Raw genomic sequence first — 27499 nt, forward strand, 5'->3', positions numbered from 1 at the left:
GGGTTTGGATCCCAGGCGCAGACTGACGCGCCACTTATCAAGCCATGCTGTGGCGGCGTCCCATATAAAGTGGAGGAAGATGGGCACAGATGTTAGCCCAGGGCCAGTCTTCCTCAGCAAAAAGAGGAGGATTGGCAACGGATGTTAGCTCAGGGCTAGTCTTCCTCACCAAAATAAAAAAATTTAAAAAATAACAGCAACTGAACAGTATTAGTAACATCTGTTGACCATCAAGAGCCCAGGAAAACCACTTGAAGCATTTGACTATTGATGTTGCTCTCATTGTCCTCAACTCTTCAAGCAGCAGTTCTTGCCAAAAGGCTAATAGTCTTTAGCAAGTTTATTTTCCCTGGACACGTGATTTTAGCTGTTGAATCAACATGATTTAATTGACTCACCATCAGTGAACAGCTTTCCCTGCTTGGCTAACAAATGAGCCACTTGGGAACTTATGTGGTATAAGAGTCATTTACATTTTGTGAAGTAGTTCTGCTGTGATAAGATTTCCATTTTAGAGTCTCTGTTCCCATCTAAACTTTTCTCTGACTATTGTGCAAGTTGGGAACATTGTGATGAGTGCTTGGTCCAGTGAGGTTGACACGTCTTCTTTAGCAAGGCTGTGTGTCTCTGCATAATGGGCACGGTGCTTTCCGTCTGATCCAGCAATATAGAGCCCACACTCCACCATGCCTTAAAAGCATAACATTCAAGGTCCACTTTTCTCTTTTTATTGTGACGTTATGGGTGTGCACTGGTAATAAAAACATAATAATAAAATGTCACAGAATGATGCTGTGTGTGGCACTCGACACTGTTGAGTTACAGCTGTGTCGCTGCACTTTGCAGTGTGCTGAGCAGCAATGCGAAGGGATGAGAGCACTGCATCTGGTCTTGTCGCAACTATTCCGGTCTGCTGTTTCATGCAAAGCAGCCACAGACAGCATGGAGATGAGTGAACAGGACTGTGTTCCAATAACATGTTACTTATGGACACTGAAATTTGAATCTCTTGTAATTTTCACATTTCACACACAAAAAATTAAAAATATAAAAACCATTCTTAGCTCACAGGCTGTACAAAAACAGGCAGCGGGCTGGACTTGGCTGATAGGCTATAGTTTGCTGACCCCTTACCTAAAGTGAAGTGCAGGCTTTCCATTGTGGACAGCCCAGAGGGCACTGCATGATCTGGCTCAGGCCCCTCTGTACCCCACTCACCACTCCCTGCACCTCAGCACAGGGGCCTACTTTCTGTTCCTGGGGTGTGCCAAACTCTGTCTCGTCTCCTGTTTCCCCCATTCACTGCTCAAACGCCCCTCTCAGAGAGCTGTCCCTGGCCTCCCTCCCTGGGGCTGCTCCCTGTCTGGGTCCTACAGGTGGTTCTGGTTCATTCCGTGGTAGTCTCTACAGAGTGTGAGCTCCATGGGAGCAGCACTGTGTCTGCCTCACCGGCCTCGTGTCCCTGTCCCCAGCCTGGGCTCAGTGTGGAGTTGGTGCTCTGGTTGGTCAGCAGCGGTCTGGAGGAGAGGCGACAGCCCTGGTCACTGGTGGCTGGAGTCGGGAATGGAGTGTCAGACCCCCTAAGGGCCCAGGGAGCTGTGACGCCATCGAGTCCAACAGGAGGAGTCCGGGTGCCTCCAGGATGTTGAGGTGAAGGTCACAGCCCAGCGGTGGAAAGACAGCGTTGGCTTTGGCTTTGAAGAAAGAACTGTGTGTCAGCCTGGTCTGGGCACAAGTGGCAAAGCTGCAGAGAGCATACGGGCTGATGGCTGTAACTGGCCCATGACCAGGGTGCCCTCAGCTTTGAGGACCTCTGTCGTCTTTTGGTGGCCAGTTAGAAGCAAGAGGAGGGACACACTGACTGACGCAGATATAGATATAAGTATAGGTATCTTGTAGATGTGTTTGCATACATCGTTTTTCATATTTCTAGCTTTTTGTTCTATAGCATAATTATACATTTGAAAATATTGACCACCAGCCAATGTTAACATTAGCCATTCATTTATTCAACTTTTTTAAAAAACCAATGACATTTTTATTAGAGAAGCAATGCACATTAGTTGTAGAAAATACATATAATCACATAGAAGAAAATTAAAAAACCCACTTAATGCTGTCTATTATCAATTTTAAAATTCCACAACAGTATCCCCACAGCTGCATTCTCTTTCTCAGTATGAACAACACTGAGCTAATGTGAGCTCCTGTTGCTAGACACATGATTTGTTTCCAGTGTACTTGTTAAATATGAAATTTTTAATTCCTATTTGCTAAATTCTTATATATGTTTGGGTCAATATTTAGCCTTTCTGTTGCATTCTGTAAGCTGTCTAGTCCTCCGCTAGTGCCATATTGTTTTAATTACGTAGCTTTATGTTTGTATCTGATGGTACAAATGATCTATCCCATTATCATTTCTGAATTTTTTCTTATGTTTAATTTTGGGGGTTAACTTTCCAAACATTCTAAGTTCTAAAAACATTCCTTCCTGTTGGAAATATTATTAGAATTACATTAAATTTATTAACTGGTTTAGAGAGAAATTATATCTTTATGATTATTGAGTTTTCCCATCCAAGATTATGTGTTTCTGTGTTATATATTAAATATTTATATTAATATATTTAATATATGTATACCTCAATAAAAGGTATATAAGGGAATTATAAAAAGTAAAAGGTTTTATTCATATTGATCCAACATTTTCCTTGTTAATTTATGCCTAGGACTTTTATTTTATTTTTGTTATCGCTATCATGAAGCGAACTTTGTTTCCAACTAGTTACTGCTAACACAGAAAAGCCATTGATTTCATGTGTTACATAAGTGAACACTACATTACCAGTCTCTCTTAATACTTTTTTTTTATGTGTGTGAGGAAGATTAGCCGTGAGCTAACCTCCAATGCCAATCCTCCTCTTTTTTGCTGAGGAAGATAGGCCCTGGGCTCATATCCGTGCCCATCTTCCTCTGCTTTATATGGGACACTGCCATAGCATGGCTTGACAGCGGTGCATCGGTGCACGCCCAGGATCTGAACCTGCGAACCCCAGGCAGCCAAAGCAGAGCGCACACACTTAACTGCTACGCCACCGGGCTAGCCCCCTCTTAATACTTCTAATAGTTTTCCAGTTGATTCTTTTAGTTTTTCTAGGTTGACAACTAATGATAATTTTATCTCTTTCTTTCAAATATTTAAATCTCTTACTTTTTTTTCTTATTGTGTTGACTAGCATTTCCAAAACTATTACATACTGCTGATGAGAGTACATCTTCTTTCCTGACTTTAATGGGTGTGCTTTCAGCCTTTTACTACTGAATATCATGAAGGCTTTGGGTTTAATATGGATATTCTTGATCAAGTTAAGTAAATTTTCCTCTACTTCTGGGTTACTGAGAGTTTTTTAAATCATTAATAGATATTAATTTGATCACATGCCTTTGAACGTCTCCTGAGATAATCACCTACTTATTCATTTCCCAGATATTGAGTGTCTGTTGTACTCCAAACCCCCACTCTTAAGAAGCTTACCGTCCCCATAAGGGTATTTCTTTTTTTTTTTTTTTTTTTAATTTTTTGTTTATTGCAGTAACATTGGTTTATAACATTGTAAAAATTTCAGGTGTACATCATTGTACTTCTATTGCTGCATAGATTACATCATGTTCACCACCAAAATACTAATTACAACCCATCACCACACACATGTACCAAATTATCCCTTTCACCCTCCTCCCTCCCCCCTTCCCCTCTGGTAACCACCAATCCAATCTCTGTCTCTATGTGTTTGTTTATTGTTGTTATTATCTACTACTTAATGAAGGAAATCATACGGTATTTGACCTTCTCCCTCTGACTTATTTCACTTTGCATTATACCCTCAATGTCCATCCATGATGTCACAAATGGCTGGATTTCATTGTTTCTTATGGCTGAGTAGTATTCCATTGTGTATATATACCACATCTTCTTTATCCATTCGTCCCTTGATGGGCACTTAGGTTGCTTCCAAGTCTTGGCTATTGTGAATAACGCTGCAATGAACACATGGGTGCATGTACCTTTACAAATTGGTGTTTTCAAGTTCTGTGGATAAATACCCAGCAGTGGGATAGCTGGATCATATGGTAGTTCTATCCTTGATTTTTTGAGGAATCTCCATACTGTTTTCCATAGTGGCTGCCCAGTTTGCACTCCCACCAGCAGTGTATGAGAGTTCCCTTCTCTCCACATCCTCTCCAACACATGTTGTTTCCTGTCTTGTTAATTATAGCCATTCTGACGGGCATCAGGTGATATCTCATTGTAGTTTTGATTTGCATTTCCCTGATAGTTAGTGATTTTGAACATCTTTTCATGTGTCTGTTGGCCATCTGTATATCTTCTTTGGAGAAATGTCTGTTCAGGTCTTTTGCCCATTTTTTAATTGGGTTGGTAGTTTTTTTGTTGGAAAGATGCATGAGTTCTTTATATATTTTGGAGATTAAGCCCTTATCAGAAGTATGGTTTGCAAATATCTTCTCCCAATTGTTAGGTTGTCTTTTCGTTTTGTTGATGGTTTCCTTTGCTGTGCAGAAGCTTTTTAGTTTGATGTAGTCCCATTTGTTTATTTTTTCTATTGTTTCTCTTGCCCGGTCAGGCGTGGTGTTTGAGAAGATGTTGCTAAGACTGATGTCGAAGAGCGTACTGCCTATGTTTTCTTCTAGAAGTTTCACAGTTTCAGGTCTTACATTCAAGTCTTTAATCCATTTGGAGTTAATTTTTGTGTATGGTGTAAGGTAAGGGTCTACTTTCATTTTTTTGCATATGGCTATCCAGTTTTCCCAACACCATTTGTTGAAGAGACTTTCTTTTCCCCATTGTATGTTCTTGGCTCCTTTGTCAAAGATTAGCTGTCCATAGATGTGTGGGTTTATTTCTGGGCTTTCGATTCTATTCCATTGATCTGTGTGTCTGTTTTCGTGCCAGTACCATGCTGTTTTGGTTACTACAGCTTTGTAGTATATTTTGAAATCAGGGAGTGTGATACCTCCAGCTTTGTTCTTTCTTCTCAGGATTCCTTTAGCTATTCGGTGTCTTTTGTTGTTCCATATAAATTTTAGGATTCTTTGTTCTATTTCTGTGAAAACTGTTGTTGGAACTTTGATAGGGATTGCATTGAATCTATAGATGGCTTTAGAAAGTATGGACATCTTAACTATGTTAATTCTTCCAATCCAAGAGCACGGAATATCTTTCCATTTCTTTGTGTCTTCTTCAATTTCTTTCAGAAATGTGTTATAGTTTTCGGTGTACAGGTCTTTCACCTCTTTGGTTAAGTTTATTCCTAGGTATTTTATTCTTTTTGTTGCAATTGTAAATGGGATGATATTCTTAATTTCTCTTTCTGCTACTTCGTTGTTAGTGAAGAGAAATGCAACTGATTTTTGTATGTTGATTTTGTATCCTGCAACTTTACCATATTCGTTTATTACTTCTAAAAGTTTTCTGGTGGATTCTTTAGGGTTTTCTATATATAAAATCATGTCATCTGCAAATAGTGACAGTTTCACTTCTTCCTTTCCAATTTGGATCCCTTTTATTTCTTTCTCTTGCCTGATTGCTCTGGCTAGGACTTCCAGTACTATGTTAAATAGGAGTGGTGACAGTGGGCATCCTTGTCTGGTTCCTGTTCTTAGAGGGATGGCTTTCAGTTTTTCACCATTGAGGATGATATTAGCTGTGGGTTTCTCATATATGGTCTTTATTATGTTGAGGTACTTTCCTTCTATACCCATTTTATTCAGAGTTTTTATCATAAATGGATGCTGTATCTTGTCAAATGCTTTCTCTGCATCTATTGAGATGATCACGTGATTTTTATTCTTCATTTTATTAATGTGGTGTATTACGTTGATTGATTTGCGAATGTTAAACCATCCCTGCATCCCTGGGATAAATCCCACTCGATCATGGTGTATAATCTTTTTAACGTATTGTTGTATGCGATTTGCTAGTATTTTATTGAGGATTTTTGCATCGATGTTCATCAGTGATATTGGCCTGTAATTTCCTTTTTTTTTGTTGTCCTTCTCTGGTTTTGGTATCAGGGTAATGTCAGCTTCGTAGAATGAGTTAGGGAGCTTCCCCTCCTCCTCAATTTTTTGGAAGAGTTTGAGAAGGATAGGTATTAAGTCTTCTTTGAATGTTTGGTAGAATTCACCAGGGAAGCCGTCTGGTCCTGGACTTTTATTTTTGGGGAGGTTTGTGATTACTGTTTCGATCTCCTTACTGGTGATTGGTCTATTCAAATTCTCTACTTCTTCTTGATCCAGTTTTGGAAGGTTGTATGATTCTAAGAATTTATCCATTTCTTCCAGATTGTCGAATTGGTTGGCATATAGCTTTTCATAGTATTCTCTTATAATCTTTTGTATTTCTGAGGTGTCTGTTGTAACCTCTCCTCTTTCATTTCTGATTTTACTTATTTGTGCCTTCTCTCTTTTTTTCTTGGTGAGTCTAGCTAAAGGTTTGTCAATTTTGTTGATCTTTTCAAAGAACCAGCTCTTGGTTTTATTAATTTTTTCTATTGTTTTTTTGGTCTCTATTTCTTTATTTCTGATCTGATTTTTATTATTTCCCTTCTTCTACTGATTTTGGGCTTTGTTTGTTCTTCTTTTTCCAGTTCCTTCAGGTGCATTGTTAGATTGTTTATCTGAGATTTTTCTTGTTTGTTGAGATAGGCCTGTATCGCTATAAACTTCCCTCTTAGAACTGCTTTTGCTGTATCCCATAAATTCTGGCATGTCGTATTTTCATTTTCATTTGTCTCCAGGTATTTTTTGATTTCTTCTTTGATTTCTTCGTTAACCCAGTCGTTGTTCAGTAGCATTTTGTTTAATCTCCACGTATTTGTGGCTTTTCTGATTTTCTTCCTATAGTTGATTTCTAGTTTCATACCGTTGTGGTCAGAAAAGATGCTTGGTATTATTTCAATCTTCTTAAATTTATGGAGACTTGTTTTGTGGCCTAATATGTGATCAATCCTGGAGAATGTTCCATGTGCTTTTGAAAAGAACGTGTATTCTTCGGTTTTTGGATGGAATGCTCTGTATATATCTACTAGGTCCATCTGTTGTAGTGTGTCGTTTAAGGCCAATGTTTCCTTATTGATCTTCTGTTTTGATGATATCCATTGGTGTAAGTGGAGTGTTAAAGTCCCCTACTATTATTGTGTTACTGTCTATTTCTGTTTTTATATCTGTTAATAATTGCTTTATATATTTAGGTGCACCTACATTGGGTGCGTAGATATTTACAAGTGTTATATCTTCTTGTTGGATTGTTCCCTTGATCATTATGTAATGCCCTTCTTTGTCTCTTTTTACAGTTTTTGTTTTAAAGTCTGTTTTGTCTGATATGAGTACTGCTACCCCAGCTTTCTTTTCATTGCCATTTGCGTGGAGTATCTTTTTCCATCCCTTCACTTTCAGTTTGTGAGTGTCTTTAGGTCTGAAGTGTGCCTCTTGTATGCAGCATATATATGTGTCTTGTTTTTTTATCCAGTCAGCCACCCTATGCCTTTTAATTGGAGCATTTAGTCCATTGACGTTTAAAGTAGCTATTGATAAGTATGTACTTACTGCCATTTTTTAACTTTTTTTTTTTCTCAGTGTTTTAGTAGTCCTTCTCTGTTCCTTTCTTCTTCTATACAGAATTGATGGTCACTTTAGTTTGACCTCTGTCTGAAAGCTGTACTCTTTAACTCCCCTCCTCCCTCATGTTTTTGATATCATATCTAACCTCTTTGTTGTGCATTTGTATCCATTACGTTCTAATCATGGAAATAGATAATTTTTCCTATTTGTGGTCTTTTCTTTTCCCCTTAAATCAGTCCTTTTAACATTTCTTGTAGCACTGGTTTCTTGGTGACAAACTCCTTTAATTTTTGCTTATCTGGGAAAATTTTGATCTCTCCTTCCATTTTGAATGATAACCTTGCTGGGTAGAGTATTCTTGGCTGTAAGTTTTTTCCTTTTAGCACTTTAAATATATCGTGCCATTCTCTTCTAGCCTGTAAGGTTTCTGCTGAGAAGTCAGCTGATAGCCTTATGGGGTTTCCTTTGTACGTAACTTGACATTCTCTTGCGGCTTTTAGGATTCTCTCTTTATCTTTAATTCTGGACATTTTGATTATGATGTGTCTTCGTGTGGGCCTCTTTGGCTTTATCTTGTTTGGGGCTCTCTGTGCTTCCTGTACCTGGATGTCTGTTTCCTTCCTTAGGTTAGGGAAGTTTTCATCTATTATTTCTTGAAATAGATTCTCTGACCCCTTGTCTCGCTCTTCTCCTTCCGGGACACCTATAACACAGATGTTAGTGCGCTTGATGTTGTCCCAGAGGTCCCTTAGACTGTCCTCAGTCTTTTTAATTATTTTCTCTTTTACCTGTTCACTTCGGGTAATTTCTTCTAGTCTTTCGTCCAGCTCACAGATCCGTTCTTCTGTATCCTCTACTCTGCTTTTGAGTCCCTCTAATGAATTTTTCATTTCCAGTATTGTATTCTTCATTTCTGATTGGTTCTTTTTTATATCTTCCATTTCTTTGTTGACATTCTCACTGAGTTCATCTATTCTTCTCCCCAGATCAGTGAGCATCCTTAACACTCTTAGTTTGAACTCTCTGTTGGGTAGGTTGCTCATTTCTGTTTCACTTAGTTCCTTTTCTGGGGTTTTGTCCTGTTCCCTTACTTGGAATGTATTCTTTTGCCTCTTCATTTTGCCTCTTTCCCTGTGCTTGTGTCTACATATTAGGTAGGTCAGCTACGTCTCCTGCTCTTGGATAGGTGACCTTATGTAAGTGATGCCTTAGGAGGCTTCCAGTGTGCTTCCCTCACTTCTCAATGTTCCAGGGGTGACCCCTATGTGGGCTACGTGTATCCTTCTGCTGTGGCCTGTTTGCTCTCCCTGTAGGCGCCCAGGGAGGCTGAGTTATGCTCCTGGCCAGCTGTTGTAATGCTCAGCTGCTTGTAGTTATTGTGGGCCCTTCAGTCTCTTTATCAGGTGTGGGGAGCCCCAGCACAGTTGGCTGCAAGTTCTAATACCACATTTGTGTTGCAGTATTTCTTTTAAGTGAGTAGGCCCCCACCGTGGCAGGTTGTTAGGCTCAGGGCCTTACAATTGCTGTAAGCCTCTAGCCTATTAGGTCTCTTGTCAGCTCTCTGAGGATTGCAGCTGGGTGGGGCTGGCCTCAGGCACAGGAGCACCCAATTGTTTCAGGTTTTGGAAGGTGGAGCAAACCTCCTATGTGGGTCTTTGAGAAGCACAAGTCTTCTGCGGCTGAGAAGCCCTGCTGCCCACAGGTCCACACACACAGTCAACACAGTCCTGCCCCGTGTGAGCGCCCCGACCTCCCCAAGTGGACCCAGTCTCTCCACGGCGGGAGCCCCACACACTCTGCCACCGCCCCACACTCTCTACCCGCTCCTTGTGCACACCCTGCCCCGCTCAAGTCGGCTCAGTTGCCAGGCTGCAGAGAATCCAGTCACCAATCTATGCAGGCCCACAAGTTGCCTGAGGGCTTGTTGTTGGGTGGGGCCAGTCTCTAGGGTGGGCTGCCTGCCCTGGCTGAGCTGGATTAAATCGGTGATCTAGCGGGTGGGGCAGACCCTGGGCTAGCAGGCCTCAGGGAGAACTCCAATGGTGTCTGTGTCAGCACGCCCACACCAGGCCACAACAATGGCCACCGCCAATGTCCCAGTCCCTGGAGAGGTCTCACCCCTCACCGAGATGCACTCAGGGCCTATTAGGTGAGTCTCTTGTCACCAAAGCACTGTGCACCTTTCTTTCTGGTGATTTTAGGATGCTTCCTGAAACGGGTGAGTTTGCACGCGGGCCCTTTAAGAGCCAGTTTTAGTTTCTTTGTGAACCGGGTTTTCTGGGGGTGCTCCCCAGTGTTTTAGTAGCAAGGACAGTCAGATATTATGCCGCTGGTCTCGATTGTGCTGGGTCCACAAAATGCCCACAGCGGGGGCACTCCCGGCTCAGGGCCCCGCGCCTCCAGGGAGGGCTGCGTACCTGTGAGCTGCTCCAGGCGGCCGTGAAGCTGGCGGCTTGTGAAGGCGGCGTTTTTCCTCTCCGGAAGGGAGTCTCTGCCTCTTCCACCTCAGTTAGGATGGTCCGTTGTTGCAGGAGTTCCTCTTATCCAGTTTTCAGTTCTGTCTCAGGGGTAATTTTTCCACGAGTAGTTGTAAATTGGCTGTGTCCACGGGAGGAGGTGAGTTCAGAGTCTGCTTACGCCGCCATCTTGACTCCACCCCTCTCCCCATAAGGGTATTTCTAACGCTGCTTCCTTCTCAGGTCATCTGGTCATGTCTGGTCGAAGCTATGATTCTCACTAACCCATCGCTATGCCCTTAGAATAGTAGCCCCAGTTCCAGTCATCCAAGCTCCTAAAATCCAGGATCAGGCCCTCAGTGTCCTAGTCTGCCCCCCAACCTCTGAACGGGGCGACAGTGGGGCTGTCCCTCCTGGAGGACAGGTGGGTCTCCAGTCCATTCCATCTAAGCCATGTGTCAAGCACTGCAGGGAGGTGGGCTCAGGGCAGAAGAAATAACCGTTTGATCCGATGAAAGGGACAGCTTTGTGGGCAGGAGCCAGGACACTGGGGTCATTCCTGAGAAAGTGAAAGGGCCACACTCATATTCTTAAAAGTGAAAGACACGTTATTTTAAATGTACCATGTTTTAAAATGATTACACTTAACATTCATGTCTGTTTTTCATTTTGCTATATTTCAGTTCTCCACCACCAGGAGTGTTCCTTGAGAAGGACTATGAGATTTACCGGGATTACAATGCAGATGGCCAACTTCTTCACTACAGGTAGAGCCCACTGTCTCAGCTTGGCCCTGTCTCCTGTCCCCAGGGTGGTTTTCTTGGCAGCTCTTGGATGAGCTGGAGGAGAGTCTGGCTCAGTAGGAAGCAACTAGTTGGATGTGCACAGCGTGCAGGGCCCTGCACTGTCCAGTGGAACCTGAGGAGAGGCTGTTGGGGCCACTGTCCTGGGCCAAGGCCTCCTGGAGTGGCCCCCAGGCTCACGTGGCAGCTTTTGGTCCTGGAAGAATCTTGTCACTGCCTAGTTTGGGGAGACGTGGAGCTCACGGCGCTGCCCCCAGTCCCTGGAGGAGGAGTGAGGTCCTGGGAGGTCCTCAGCATGTGGTATCCCTGGGAGCTCCCAGCTATACGTCGGAGTGCTTCCCAGGTGAAGTCGGGAAGATGGGTGTTAGTCGTAGGGAAAAGGAGCAGACTTTGGTCTCTCTTGGTCTTGGGCTGTCCTTGCAGGATGTTGGAAGGTTCTGGGGATGACCCTCAAGACCCTGGGGTACAGCAGCTATCAGGCTGGGCAAGGGCCATCCCTCAGCCAACTTGTGTGTCTAAGTTTGAGCAGGAGCCTCCTCTCGCAGCTTGGGGTAGCTAGGTGGAGTGCTGTGCCACTGGGAGGCCTGGGTGCCCCCAGCACATACCAACAGGAGTGATACCAGTGGTGGGGAGGAATTTGAAGACCTGAGGGGCCTTTGGTGGTTTGCTCAGACAGTTTAAAGATCAAGCTTGGAAGTGGTAACTTAGATTTGTTGATGAGGAAGGGAATCTGAGCCTACCCGGGGTCCAGCAGTGTGGCTGTGTGACTGGGCATGTTTCATGGCCTCCCTGTGCTTCCAGGTGTGGGCAGCTGACTGGTGGGGCCTGACCACACCACAGCAGGACAGGCCACGTCCCCCGACTTGATGTTCCCCATAGATTGAGCAGTGCTCCAGCAGGCGGCCCATCAAAGGCACCTGCGCCCTGTGGGGTGCTCGTGCCCACCTGGTCTTTGTTGGCCTGGTGCTGCATGACCCTGCCATCTGGGTGCCGCTTGGGCTGGACATGGGAACAGCACGTTGTTGTTTCATGAGTGGAAGTGCTTACCCAGGCAGAGTGGGAAGAACAGAGAGGCTAACGTTTATGGACAGACTAGGGAAGACACTCCCTGTCCCAGGCACTGGAGACGGGGTTTGTGAGGAGGAGGGGAAGCAGGGAGGAGCTTGTCCAGGCCTGGCCCATGCTGCCCGCCAGGGTTGTGCGCTGAGCAGGGCAGGGGCTGGAAGCCTCAGAGGCTGTAGGGCAGGGATGGCAGTGGGGATACAGCCTGGCACACAGCCTGCCCAGCCCAGGCACGGGGGGCATCAGTGGACCTGGTTTGCAGGCAGTCAGAGAACTGGATAGTTCAAGTTGTTTTTCAAACATAACTTCAGACGTATGATTTCTTCTTGTTCCACGTGAGTGTGCCTCTGTGAGTCGCACTTACAAGCTTTAGTGCAGAGGTTTTCCTCTGAAACTCTTGGCGTCAGGTCCAGGGGTCCTCTTGCTCCTTCCAGGTGTCCACACAGAACAGCTGCGTCCCTGAGGAGGTGGCAGCAGAGCAGACTTCCTCCAGCTTTGGTTTTGTGTGCAGTGGTCTCTATTCTTCTTTAGGCCCTGGGAGAGATGCCCTGAGCTGAGTGGAGCCCTCTGTCCCTGCTATCTCCACGCTGCTTCTGCCCTGCCCACCTGACTTCCAGCATCTCCAGAGATAGTGGAAGGTTTTCCTCCTTCCCTCCTGGTTTGAAAGAGTCTGCTGAACAACTGTATCAGGCAGTCATCCCATTTTATTTAGGGATGGGTGGTGTCTCTCTGCCTTGTCTTTCTGCCACCCTAGCAGAGTTGACAGGGAATTAGAGAATAGGTGAGGAGAAGGACAGGCTTCCTGGGTTTGAGGAGCCATAAAGAGACAGAGGTCGAGGGCAGGCCAGGGAGGTGGGACTGGAGGGAAAGCGCAGCCACAGGCAGCGGGGCCATCAGGCCACTCATTGATCCCGGAGGGACAAGCTTAAGAGACTCTGGATGAGAAGCAGACAGCAGGGCCTGGAAACTGGATGTGAGGGTTTGGGAAGGGCTTTCAAGAAAAGGGCAGAGCAGTGGGGTCAGGTGGAAATGCGGGGCATGGGGCTCTGGAAAGAACCCAACGGGGCCCAGCCTGGGGATGAGAGATGACGCTGCCTGCACAGTGAGTGGGTGGGTGATGCCCAGAGGGACAGGGTAAGGGAGATGGCCCATCAGACCAGGAGACTCGCTGGACGCCCATCATGGGTGGGCCCCACTTGGCTGCCAGGCATCTGCTCTCCGTGACTGAGAGCTGTCTCTGGGCCCCTGAGGGCTTGTTTCCCCATCTGTGACACGGAGCCTGTGACTCAGGTGCCCACATAGGCCTCGGACCTGTCTTGAGAATCGAATGAGAGACTTCTGTGGAGGTGCTCCGCACACAGATGTGCTGCAGCACTGGCCTCTGCCCTTCAGCCCAGGGGCGCCGTCTACAGGGCGGAGGGCAGGGCTACAAGTCTTCTTTCCTCCTGCCTCATCCTCGCCCATCTCTGCCCTAACTAGATGGAACTACTTTTGGGTCCTGGAGTAGATGTGTCCTCTGACCAGCAGGCCTCTCATGTGCTCTTGACTCTGCCTGACACTCTCTCCCACCTTCCTCACCCCGCAGCACAGCCTCGATGGCCCACGGCTGACAGGCCAGTGAGGCACCTCCTCAGGCCACAGCTCCCAGCACCCTTCCCCAGGCAGGGATCCTTCTTTATATCGCAGCCCCTGCAGAGGGCCTGGCATGGAGGCTGTGTCACTATCTGCTGAGTGGGGGAAAGATGCACAGAAATAATGGTTCACAATTACGGAGTGTGTCCTGTATATCGGTACTGAGCTAAGGACTTTATTATATGCACATTATGTTATTTAATCATCATAAGAACCAATGAGGACACTGAGACAGAGATGGTAAGTGATTTTCCCAAGCTCTGCCACCAGGCAGCAATGGGCTGGAGTTCACTCCCAGGTTTCTTGGACTCCAAAGCCAGTCTTCAGGGTTTCCTGGCCCTGGCACACTAACTGCCACCCTTCTCTCTGCCTGGCTGGCCCTGGGTGGCAGGCCTGGAGCAGCCTCCAGCAACCAAGAGTAGAATTCCTGGGAATGGGAGCCTGCATTCTGAGCCCTGCTGCCACCTCTTCTTGGGGTGGTGAGGCCAAGCTCCTGGGCAGTGTTATCGACCCCCAGGGTTTGATCCTGGCTGTGCTGAGTGGGCCATGCGCCCAGCACACTGGAGCAGGCTGCCACACAGCCAGCATGGGGGCCCTCTCAGTCTCACCCTTATCTTATGTCACTGACCCTTGATCTTCAAATCCTGTCTCACCCACCCCCAGTAACTGGGACTCGTGGCCTTGTCCAGAAAGGCCCAGTGACAATCAGAGGATGGAGGCAGAGGGACCAAACTACACAACTGGTTTCTTTTTTGTGTGTGTGTGAGAGAGATCAGCCCTGAGCTAACATCCATTGCTAATCCTCCTCTTTTTGCCAAGGAAGACTGGCTCTGAGCTAACATCAATTGCCAATCCTCCTCCTTTTTTTTCCCCAACGCCCCAGTAGATAGCTGTATGTCATGGTTGCACCTCCTTCTAGTTGCTGTATGTGGGACGCGGCCTCAGCATGGCCGGAGAAGCGGTGCGTCGGTGCGCGCCCGGGATCCAAACCCGGGCTGCCAGTAGCGGAGCACGCGCACTTAACCGCTAAGCCACAGGGCCGGCCCACAACTGGTTTCTTGAGACACTTGGGATTTTCACTTTCTGCCATGGTGGATTAACTTATCTGAGACCAGCCTGTACACTGAGAACAAAATAGACAAGATCATCCTGAAGTCATCAGAGATCTACTGAGGAGTGAGGACTTGAGGGCCAACGTGTAGAGATTGGTGCACCTTGGCATGCATGTGACACTGCCTCTCCCTCAGGACAGTCGAGAGGCTGAGAAGCTGAGCAGACCTTTGGGTGGTTCCATGGGGCTAGAGGTCCAAACAGCAGAGTTCAGGAACCATAAAGAAGAGTTCTAGTTAACACTCCATGTTTCCACTTGGACGCCTGAAGGGCTACACCTAGGAATAGGGTGAGCCATAAGTAGACCAGCCCTCAAAACATAAGCCCAACTTCAATCAGCTCAGTCCCAGATGGGGTCCAAGTGATCTGCTCTTACCCCAACTGCCTGCCAGAAAAAGTAGACCCAGGGCCTCAAATTATCTCTACAGTTTTTCATACACAGTCACCAGAATTTTAGTCTAAAATTACCAGAACTGATTAAAAAGAAAAAGAGACAATAGAAACAGGCCCACATGAGATCTATATTTTAGAGTAATCAGACACAGACTTTGATAAATATGACTCATATGTACAAGATATTAAATGGCAATTTTTAAAAATCAAATAATTTCACCAAGAGAGATCACATTCTGGGCCATAAAAACACACCTTAACAAATTTAAAAGACTAGAAATACAATATCTGCTTTCAGACCATGATGGAGTTAAACTAGAAATCAGTAACAGATAGCTGGAAAATCCCCAAAAACTTGGAGATTAAACAACATACTTCTATATAACACATGGGTCAAAGAAAAATCACAAGAGAAATTTTAAAATATTTTGAACTAAATAAAAATGAAAACACAACTTATCAAAATATGTGGGATGCAGCAAAAGCAGTACTTAGAGGGAAATTTATAGCAGAGGATGCATATATTAGAAAAGGAGACAGATCTAAAATCAATCATATAAGCTTTCATTCTCAGAAACTAGAAAAAAAGAGCTAATTAAATTTAAAGTAAGCAGAAGAAAAGAAATAATAAAAATTACAGCAGGAATCAATGAAATTGAAAACAGGAAATCAATAGAGAAAACAAAATGAAAAATGGGTTCTTTGAAATGTTCAATATTTTTGTCTGGATTCTTCCACTCAGTATATTATTTCACTCAGCATAAATATTGTATTCATCCATGTTTTGTGTATCAGTGATTCATTCCTCCTTATTGCTGAGGGAAGATGGCCTGTAGTTCTGTTTCCATTGTGTGATATATCACAGTATATTTATCCACTCACCAATTGATGGACATTTAGGTTGTTTATACGTTTTCACTATTACAAGTAAAATTGATATGAATATTTGTGTACAAGTCTTTGTATGGATATATGCTTTCTTTTCTCTTGGGTAAATATTCAGAAGTAGAATGGTTGGAAGATGTGGTAGCTACGTGTTAAAATTTTTAATAAACTATGAAATTGTTTCCAAAAAAGAAGAAAAGAAATGTTCAATAAAATCAATAAGTCTCTAGCCAGGCTAGGAAAAAAGAAGAGAGGATACAAATTACTGATATCAGAAATGAAAGAGGAGATATCACTACAGATCCTATGGACATTATAAACATAATGAATACTATGAACAACTGTATGCAAACAAATTTGATAACCTAGGTGAAATGAACCAAGTCCTTGAAAGACAATTGCCAAAACTCACACAAGAAGAAGTAGATAATCTGAATAGGCCTATATCGGTTAAAGAAATTGAATCAACAATGAATCATCTTCAAAAACAGAAAGCACCAGGCCCAGTTGAGTTCACTGGTGAATTCTACCAAACATTTATGGAAGAAATCATACCAATTCTCTACAATCTCTTTCAGAAGATAGAAGCAGAGGGGATACTTCCTAATTAATTTTATGAAGTCAGCATTACCCAAATCCCAAAACCAGACAAAGACACTACAAGAAGAGAAAACAGCAGACCAGTCTTTCTCATGAATATAGATGCAAAAATCCTCAACAAAATATTAGCAAATCAAATCCAACAATGTATAAAAGGAATTATAATCCATGACCAAGTGAGATTTATACCAGGTATGCATGGCTGGTTCAACATTTGAAAGTCAATACAATCCATCACATCAAGAAGCCAAAGAAGAACAATCCATGATCATATCAACAGATGCAGAAAAAGCATTTGACAAAATCCAACACCCATTCGTGATAAAAACTCGCAGTAAACTAGGAATAGAGAGGAACTGCCTTAACTTGATGAAGAATATCTACAGAAACCCTACAGCTAATCATACTTAGTGACGAGAAGCTCAAAGCTTTCCCAGTAAGATCAGGAGCAAGGAAAGGATGTCCCTCTCACCACTACTTTTCAACATCAACACATATTGCTAATGTAATAAGACAAAAATAAATAAATAAAAGGTATACAGATTGGGAAGGAAAAAATAAAACTGCCTTTGTTCACAGATGGCATGATTGTCTATGTAGAAAATCCTGAAGAATTGACAAAAAAAACTCCTAAAACTAGTAAGTGATTATACAAGGTTGCAGGATACAAGGCAAATACACAAAAGAATCAACCGCTTTCCTATATACTAGCAATGAACAAGTGGAATTTAAAATTAAAAACAATACGTTTACATTAGCACCAAAAAAAAATGAAACACTTAAGTATAAATCTAACAAAATATGTGCAAAATCTGTATGAGGAAAACTGCAAAACTCGGATGAAAGAGATCAAAGAACTACTAAATAAATGGAGAGAGATTCCATGTTCATGGATAGGAAGACTCAATATTATCAAGATGTCAGTTCTTTTTAGCTTGATCTATAGATTCAATGCAGTCTCACTCAAAATCCCAGCAAGTTATTTTGTGAATATTGACAAAGTGATTCTGAAATGTATATGGAGAGGCAAAAGACCCAGAGTAGCCAACATGATATTCATGGAGAACAAAGTTGGAGGACCAATACTACCTGATTTCAAGACTTATTATAAAGCTACCATAATCAAAACAATGTGGTATTGGCAAAAGAATACACAAATCACCCAGCCCCAGCAGTGGCGGCGCACCCATTGCCCAGGCCCCAGCAGCGGCGACCCCCCAGCGCCCCGGCCCCCCCCAGTGGCAGCAGCACGCCTACACCCCGGCACCAGAGGTGGTGGCTCCCCGGATCCCCAGCCCCAGTGGCGGCAGTGTGCCTGTGTCCTAGCCCCAGAGGTGGTAACCACTCAGTGCCCCAGCCCCACTAGCAGCAGTGGCCTGCCTGTGCCCCGGCACCAGCGGCGGCAGCTCCCTGGAGCCCCGGTGGCAGCAGCGCACACACTGTGGCACCAGCAGTGGCGGCCCCACAGTGCCCCAGCCCCTGTGACAGTGGCATGCCTGCGCCCCAGCGGCTCTGGTGTGCCTGTGCCCCAGTCACAGCAGCTCCAACGCCCTGGCTACAGTGGCTCAGGCCTGACCGCGGCACAGCCCCAACTGCATCAGCTCAACTGTGCCCTGGCCACAGCTCCTTCGGCTCAACCACTCCCCAGCTCCAGCTGCCTCAGCTTGGCCGCTCTCAGGCTCCAGCTGACTTGACACCAGCTACTTCAGGCCAGCCACACTGCAGCTCCAGCTTCTTCAACCCAGCCACACTCCAGCTCCAGCTGTTCCTGTGCTCCAGCTCTAGCTGTATCCACTCAGCCTTGCTGAAGCTCAGCCACACTTCAGCTCCAGCTTCTTTGGCCCACCCACACCTGAGCCCCAGCTGCTTCAGCCTAGCCGTACTTCAGCTCAGCCACGCCTCAGTTCAGCCAGGGGCTGACCAGAGCACCCACAGGTCGAGCCTAGCACAGAATACACAGCTCTTGACCCCCACCCAGTGGTGGCAGGAGGAAACCACAACTAGATATTTTCACTATGAGGAAAAATAAGCCAACATCAACAGTCAGTAGGCAAAAATATATTAAATCTCCATACCAAAAGGAAAATGACAAGCACCAGAAATAAATCTTGAAAGCACAGAAATGTATAACCTGAATGACAGAGAATTCAAAATAGCTATCATAAAAAAGCTCAACGAAATACAAGAAACACAGATAGACAATTCAATGAAATTAGGAATTTCTTCACAAAAGAGATTGAAACTGTAAAGAAAAACCAATCAGAAATCTTAGAGATGAAAAACACAATAAAGACAGGAGATAATAAAGGAGATAAAGGAGATAAAGACAAGTCTGGAAACCTTAAGCATCAGGCTGACAATATGGAGGAAAGAATTAGCAATATTGAGGACAGCAATGCAGAAACGCTCCAAATGGAGGAGGAAAGAGAACTAAGACTAAAAAGAAATGAAGGAACTCTCCGAGAAATATCTGACTCAATTAGGAAATCCAACATAAGGATTATAAGTATTCCAGAGGGAGAAGAGAGGGAAAAAGGAGCAGAGAACTTGTTCAAAGAAATAATAGCTGAGAACTTCCCAAACCTTGGGAAAGAGCTGGAAATACCAGTGAATGAAAGAAATAGATCTCCTAAATATATCAACATGAAAAGACCCTCTCCAAGGCATATAGTAGTAAAGCTGGCAAAAGTGAATGACAAAGAAAAAATATTAAGGGCAGCTAGATAAAAAATAACATACAAAGGAATTCCTATCAGGCTTTCAGCCAATTTCTCGACAGAAACTTTACAGGCTAGGAGAGAGTGGAACAATATATTCAAAATTCTGAAAGACAAAAACTTTCAGCCAAGAATACTCTATCCAGTGAAAATATCCTTAAGATATGATGGAGAAATAACAACTATCCCTGATAAACAAAAGCTAAGGGAGTTCATTGCCACAAGACCCCCACTACAAAAAGTGCTCAAGAAGGCCCTCATCCCTGAGAAAAAAAGAGATAGGGGATACAAAGTTTTGAATAAGGAGGAAAATAGTTCAAAAAATAAACAGAAAAATTACAGCTCTCTAGCAGAATAGATTAGCAAACACTTAATTATAAAACCAAAGAACAAGGGAAGGAAAACACCAAAAATAAATATAACCTCATCGCTTTAAACACAAACTCACAACACAAGATGGACTAAGTCGTGACAATAACTTAGAAGGGGAAGAGGAAAGGAATCGAATCGACATAGTCTGAGGGAATAAGAGGCCATCAAAAAAATGGACTATCACATCCACAAGATTTTTTATACAAACCTCGTGGTAACCACTAACCAGATAATCAGAACAGAGTCACACATTATAAATAAAGAGAAGACAAAGAGAACCTCCATACAGAACTACCAAACTGAACTAGTAGTCCAAAACACACAGGACGAGAAACAAAAGAAATGCAAAAGAACCAGAAAATGAGCGGTAAAATAGCATCATTAAGCCCTCATATATCAATAATTACCCTAAATGTAAATGGGCTGAACTGTACAATCAAAAGACACAGAGTGGTGGGATGGATTAAAAAACAAGACCCAACAATGTGCTGCCTCCAGGAAACACATCTCAGCTCTAAAGACAAACACAGGTTCAGAGTGAAAGGATAAAAGACAATACTCCAAGTTAATGGCAAACAAAAGAAAGCAGGTGTTGCCATACTTATATCAGACAAAGTTGACTTCGAGATAAAGCAGGTAATGAGAGACAAAGAGGGGCAATATATAATGATAAAAGGGATGCTCCACCAAGAAGACATATCACTTATAAATGTATATGCACTCAACACAGGAGCACCAAAGTACATAAAGCAACTATTAACAAACCTAAAAGGAGATATTAACAACAATACAATAATAGTAGGGGATCTTAACACCCTACTTACATTAATGGATAGATCATCTGGACAGAAAGCCTATAAAATAATGGACTTAAATGAAAAACTTGACAAGATGGACTTAATAGATATATAGAGAGCACTCCATCCAAACACAGCAGATTACACATTCTTCTCAAGTGTGCATGGAACATTCTCAAGAATAGACCATATGTTGGGAAATAAGGCATGCCTCTATAAATTTAAGAAGACTGAAATCATAGCAAGCATCTTTTCCAACCATAATGCCATGAAGCTAGAAATCAACTACAAGAAAAAAACTGGGAAAGTGACAAAGATGTGGAAACTAAACAACATGCTACTGAACAACCAATGGATCATTGATGAAATTAAAGGAGAAATCAGATCATATCTGGAGACAAATAAAAATGAAAATACAATGTACCAACTCATATGGGATGCAGCAAAAGCAGTCCTGAGAGGGAAACTCATAGCAATACAGCCCAAATAAGCAACCTAAAACTACGCCTAACAGAATTAGAAAAAGAAGAACAAACAAAGCCCAAAGTCAGCAGAAGAGGGGAAATAATAAAAATCATAGCAGAAATAAGTGAAATCAAAAACCAGAAAAACAGTAGAAAGGATCAGTGAAACAAAGAGCTGGTCCTTTGAGAAGATAAACAAAATTGATAAACCCTTAGCCAGACTCACCAAGAAAAAAAGAGAGAAGGCTCAAATAAATAAAATTAGAAATGAAAAAGGAGAAATTACAATGGACACCACAGAAATACAAAGATTATAAGAGAATACTATGAAAAACTATTTGCCAACAAATTGGACAATCTAGAAGAAATAGATAAATTCTTAGACTCATACAACCTCCCAAAACTGAATCAAGAAGAAATAGAGAACCTGAATAGACAAATCACAAGTAAAGAGATTGAAACAGTAATCAAAAACCTCACAAAAAATAAAAGTCCAGGACCAGATGGCTTCTCTGGAGATTTTTACCAAACATTCAAAGAAGATTTAATACCTATCATTCTCAAACTATTCCAAAAAATAGAGGAAGATGGAATACTTCCAACACATTCTACAAGGCCAACATCACCCTGATACCAAAGCCAGACAAAGACAATACTAAGAAGGAAAACTACAGGCCCATATCCCTGATGAACATAGATGCAAAAATCCTCAAAATATTGGCAAGCCAAATACAGCAATACATTAAAAAGATCATACACCATGATCAAGTGGGATTTATACCAGGGACACAGGGATGGTTCAACATCCGCAAATCAATCAATGTGATACACCACATTAACAAAATGAGGAATAAAAACCATATGATCATCTCAACAGATGCAGAGAAGGCTTTTGACAAGATCCAACATCCATTTATGATAAAAACTCTCAGGGCCGGCCCCATGGCTTAGTGGTTAAGTGCGCGCGCTCCGCTGCTGGCAGCCCAGGTTCAGATCCCGGGCGCGCACCAACGCACCGCTTCTCCATCCATGCTGAGGCCGCGTCCCACATACAGCAACTAGAAGGATGTGCAACTATGACATACAACTATCTACTGGGGCTTTGGGGGAAAAAAATAAATAAAATTATGATAAAAACTCTCAAAAAAATGGGTATAGAAGGAAAGTACCTTAACATAATAAAGGCCATATATGACAAACCCACAACCAACATCATACTCAATGGAGAAAAACTGAAAGCCATCCCTCTGAAAACAGGAACAAGACAAGGGTGCCCACTCTCACCACTCTTATTTAACATAGTACTGGAGGTTCTGGCCAGAGCAATTAGGCAAGAAAAAGGAATAAAAGGAATACAAATAGGCAACGAAGAAGTGAATCTGTTGCTATTTGCAGATGATGTGATCTTATATATAGACAACCCTAAAGAACCCATTGGAAAACTATTAGAAATAATCAACAACTACAGCCAAGTGGCAGGGTACAAAATCAACTTATAGAAATGAGTTGCATTTCTATATGCCAACAGCAAACTAACAGAGAACTCAAGAAGACAATCTCATTTACAATTGCAACCAAAAGAATAAAATATCTAGGAGTAAACTTAACCAAGGAATTGAAAGACCTATACAATGAAAACTATAAGACATTATTGAGTGAAATCAATGATGACATAAATAAATGGGAAAATATTCCATGCACGTGGATTGAAGAATAAACATAGTTAAAATGTCCATAATACCTAAAGCAATCTACAGATTCAGTGCAATCCCAATCAGAATCCCAAGGACATTCTTCATGGAAGTAGAACAAAGAATACTGAAATTCATGTGGAGCAACAAAAGACCCCGAATAGCTAAAGCAATCCTGAGAAAAAAGAACAAGGCTGGAGGCATCACAATCCCTGACTTCAAAACATACTACATGGGGCCCAGCCCCGTGGCACAGTGGTTAAGTGCGCAAGCTCTGCTTCAGCGGCCCAGGGTCTGCAGGTTTGGATCCTGGGTGTGCTCGGACACACTGCTTGTCAAGCATCTACATTATGGTAGATGGCCTTGGGTATGGCAATGACTTTTTAGGTACAACATCAAAGCACAATCCATGAAAGAAATAATTGATAAACTGGACTTCATTAAAATTAAAAACTTCTGCTCTGTGAAAGATAATGTCAAAAGAATGAGAAGACAAATCACAGACTGTGAGAAAATATTTGCAAAAGACATATCTGATGATCTAGGACTATTATCCAAAATATGCAAAGAGGGCCGGCCCCGTGGCTTAGTGGGTAAGTGCGCGCGCTCTGCTGCTGGCGGCCCAGGTTCGGATCCCGGGCGTGCACTGACACACTGCTTCTCTGGCCATGCTGAGGCCGGGTCCCACATACAGCAACTAGAAGGATGTGCAGCTATGACATACAACTGTCTACTGGGGCTTTAGGGGAAAAAATAAATAAATAAAATTATAAAAAAAAAAATACTTTACAAAATATGCAAAGAACTCTTAAAGCTCAACTATAAGAAAACAACTCGATTTTAAAATAGGCTAAAGACCTAAACAGACGCCTCACCAAAGAAGATACACAGATGGCAAATAAGCATATGAAAGATGCTCCACATTATATGTCATCAGGGAAAATGCAAATTAAAACAATTAGATACCACTACACACCTATTAGAATGGCCAAAATACAGAACACTGACAACACTGAATGCTGATGACAATGTGGAGTTACAGGAATTCTCATTCATTGCTGGTGAGAATGCAAAATGTACAGCCACTTTGGAAGACAATTTGGCGGTTTCTTATAAAACTAAACATACTCTTACTATAGGATCCAGCAGTTGTCCTCCTTGGTATTTACCCAAAGGAGATGAAAATTTATGTCCGCATCAAAACCTGCACACAGATGTTTATAGCATCTTTATTCATAAGTGCCAAACCTGGGAACAACCAAGATGTCCTTTAGTAGATGAATGCATAAATAAGCTGTGGTCCATCCAGACAGTGAGATATCATTCAGCACTAAAAAGAAATGAGCTATCAAGCCATGAAAGGAGGACCCTTAAGTGTATATTACTAAGTGAAGAAAGCCAATCTGAAAAGGTTACATACTGTATGATTCCAATTATATGAATCATACTGTACATAGAAATCATACAGTATGTAGCCTTTTCAGATTGGCTTCTTTGGAGGCCAAAGATTTGCTCATTGATTTGGCTTCTATGGAGACAATAAAAAGATCAGTGGTTGCCAGGGGTTGGGGGAAAGAAGGGATGAATAGGAGGAGCACAGAGGACTGTTAGGGCAATGAAAATACTCTGTATAATATCCTAATGATGGATACATGTCATTATATATTTATCCAAACCCATAAAATGTACAACACCAAGAGTGAACCATAATGTACACTAAGAACTTTGGGTGATTATTATGTGTCAATTTAGGTTCATCAGTTGCAGCAAATGTACCACTCTAACGGGGGATGTTGATAATTGGGGAGGCTGTGCATGAGTAGGGGCAGGGGGTTTATGGGAAATCTCTGTACCTTCTTCATAATTTTGCTGTGAACCTAAAAGTACTCTAAAAAACAATGTCAAAGAAAAAAGAATTAAATAGATATTCTAGAACTGAAAAATGTAATAACAACAACTAAGAACTCAATAGATGGGTGTAAGAGCAGATTAAACAGCTGAATACAAAATTAGTAAATTGGGAGGTAGATCAGAAGAAAATATCTATTGTAAAGTGTGGTGAGGCCAGGGGATGGGAAAGACAGAATACGGCGTGAAACCATATGGCACACAGTGAAAAGGACTGTAATTGAAGCCAGAAGGGAGGGGAGAGGAAAGGGGATAACAGTAATATTTGAAAGATAATGGTCAAGAGTTTCCACAAATTATACAGCCACAGACTGAAGAGGTGCTATGGATCCCTAAGCACGTGTGCTGAATACAAAATACAAAATGAATCCTAAAAGCCGCCGGAGGTCACCTGAGGGAGAGAGCAGGTGGTGGAGGTGAGCCCCACTCATCTCTCCTGGACTCTGGGCCCCACCCCTGCCATTGCAGGTGCAGCCCTGGGCCCGGGCGCTGACCCCGGGTGGGCAGAGCAGAGTGGGCGTCAAGTCTGCATATCCTGCCAGCAGCGTCCGGGGTGATGTCACCCATGTCGTCACTGAGCAAGTGAGGCTCAGAAGAGGCCAGGTGTGCAGCGTGGCCCCCCACTGGCTGGAGGGGCCAGGATTCGGCCCCATAACTCCCAGGGGCCGTGGGTGCCCTTAGCCTGCTACAGGCTTTAGCAGGCCTCTCCATCCAGGTGCAGAGTCCTGACTGTGTGAGAGCAGAGTCACGGGGGGTCAGTCAGCCTTTTTGGAGCTCACAGAAGCATCTGTGGTTGAAACCAGGGCCTGACATGCTGGTTCACAGGGGCGTGTCAGCCCACCGCCCAGTAGGGGCAGGGCAGGTACTGAGCCCAGGAGTGAGGCCTGCAGGGAAATGTGCATGTGGAGTCTAGAGTCAGAGAGGCCTCTGGAAGGGCCACCTCCAGTTCTCCGTTACAGAAATGGTGCTGTGCCTGTGCTGTGCTGGGACCAGAGCAGACACACACGGAGAGGGCCTTGCAGGTAGTGTGATGGGCAGCAGGAGAGCCCCCTGGAGGCGCGGGCTGCGGGGCTGAGTCAGGAGGTGTGTGAGGGGAGCTTCCAGGACAAGAGGGCAGCTACTCCAGGCTGCACTGCCCCGGGGTCAGGGGCCTAGCAATTAAGGGTGCGCAGGTCATTTACAGGGAGCCCTCTGGCAAGTACCAGGCCCCTGCAGCCTGCAGCCCCCATTGTCGGGGTGAGGAGGATGCTGGGAAATGACCAGTCCTTCTGGGCCCTGACTCCAGATGCCCATGAGGCCAAAGAGGGTGGGTGATGGGTCCAGGCTGGAGCGGGGCTAGACTTCCACCTCCCCAGGTAACCTGTGCCTGTCCCCCCCAGGACCTCCTCGCTCCGGTGGAACTCAGGCACCAAGGAGCGCATGCTCATCAAAGTTGCCGACCGGGAGCCCGGCTTTCTGTCCCCCCAGGGCAATGGCTACCCACTGGACAGCCAGCCTGGGGGCCGCTCCCGCAGACCCTCAGGTGGGCAGCCCTCGCCCAGCCTGCAGACGTTCACCCCTGATGTGGACGGTTCTATCTTCTTCCCTGAGCGGAGGCCGTCGCCCTTCCTAAAGAGGGCTGATCTGGGGAGCTGCTCCCCACTGCTAGCTCAGCCCCGCAAGCCCGCTGGCGACTCACAGCCCTCCTCCCCGCGCTATGCCTACGAGCCGCCCCTCTACGAAGAGCCCCCTGTGGAGTACCAGGCCCCCATTTACGACGAGCCCCCCATGGACGTGCAGTACGAGGCCGGCGGCGGCTACCAGGCCGGCTCGCCCCAGCGATCTCCAGGCCGCAAACCGCCCCCCTTCCCGCAGTCACCCAAGCAGGCCTCCGCCTCGCCCTACCAGCAGCTGGTGCTCACCAGGCAGAAGTGCCCCGAGCGCTTCCTGAGCCTCGAATACAGCCCCGCAGGCAAGGAGTACGTGCGGCAGCTGGTGTACGTGGAGCAGGCCGGCTCAAGCCCTAAGCTGCGCGCAGGCCCACGCCACAAGTACGGGCCCAATCCTGGGGGTGGGTCACTCTCCCTGCAGCCCAGCCCCTGCCCGCTGCGGGACCAGCACCTGGGGGCCACGTCTGGGGACTACAGCAGCATGCAGGGGCCCGAGCCGCGGCATACCCAGCCACCCACGCCGCTGCCCCAGGCCCAGGACGACACCATGTCCTGGTCCAGCCAGCAGGACACCATGTCCTCGACGGGCTACTCCCCAGGCACGCGCAAGAGGAAGAGCCGGAACCCCTCTCTGTGCCATGCTCCCAGCACCTCATCTGGCGACGGTGCTGGGGACCGCGACCTGCTTGGTGAGCAGCCCCTGGCCGAGGAACGGCCCCCATGTGGGCCCAGCCTGGCCCCGGTGAAGCGCGGAGATGGCAAGGCGGGTGAGGCAGACGGGGCACGGGGCACGGCTGAGCCCTTCTTGGCGCAGGCACGGCTAGCCTGGGAGGCACAGCAGGCCCACTTCCACCTGAAGCAGAGGGGCAGCTGGGACTCCCAGCAGGACGGCTCGGGCTATGAGAGCGACGGGGCCGTGCCACTGCCCATGCCGGGGCCCGTGGTGCGAGCCTTCAGTGAGGACGAGGCTCTGGCCCAGCAGGAGAGCAAGCACTGGCAGAGGGGCGCCTTGGAGAGGCTTGCCTTCCCGCAGATCCTGCTTGAGAAAAGTGTCTCCGTGCAGACCAACCTGGCTTCACCAGAGCCCTACCTCCACCCCTCACAGGTAGGGATGCATGGCTGGCAGGCGAGGTCCCCCGGCAGGGGTGGGGCTGGCATTCACAGTTCCTGACTGGTGTGAGGACAGGCAGCAGATGCCCCTGAGGCTTCCACCAGCACGGGGCTCCCTCACCTGGGCTCCCGGCGAGGCCTATCCAGGTGCTGGCAACTCACCTGGGGGCCAGGGGCTGTGCTCTGATTCCAGGCCAGGCAGGGGAGAT

General features: G+C 45.1%; 1 protein-coding gene across 8 annotated transcripts in view; it reads left to right on the forward strand.

Moving 5' to 3' along the window:
• Positions 1 to 27499, forward strand: part of ARHGAP39 (Rho GTPase activating protein 39) — a 152630-nt gene that overhangs the window by 105208 nt on the left and 19923 nt on the right. For 5 of the 8 annotated variants that reach the window (XM_087447142.1, XM_087447138.1, XM_087447136.1 and 2 more), the window contains 3 exons: positions 10781 to 10864; positions 25491 to 25553; positions 25911 to 27285. In XM_087447142.1, the coding sequence (XP_087303268.1) occupies positions 10781 to 10864; positions 25491 to 25553; positions 25911 to 27285 (1522 nt within the window). The remainder of the gene's footprint in view (positions 1 to 10780; positions 10865 to 25490; positions 25554 to 25910; positions 27286 to 27499) is intronic. The other 3 variants (XM_087447141.1, XM_087447143.1, XM_004442991.3) reach the window with 1 other exon arrangement.

Source organism: Ceratotherium simum, chromosome 23 (genome assembly GCF_057802395.1).
Source record: "Ceratotherium simum simum isolate JZ-2026a chromosome 23, ASM5780239v1, whole genome shotgun sequence".
In the NCBI taxonomy this organism is placed as follows: domain Eukaryota; kingdom Metazoa; phylum Chordata; class Mammalia; order Perissodactyla; family Rhinocerotidae; genus Ceratotherium; species Ceratotherium simum.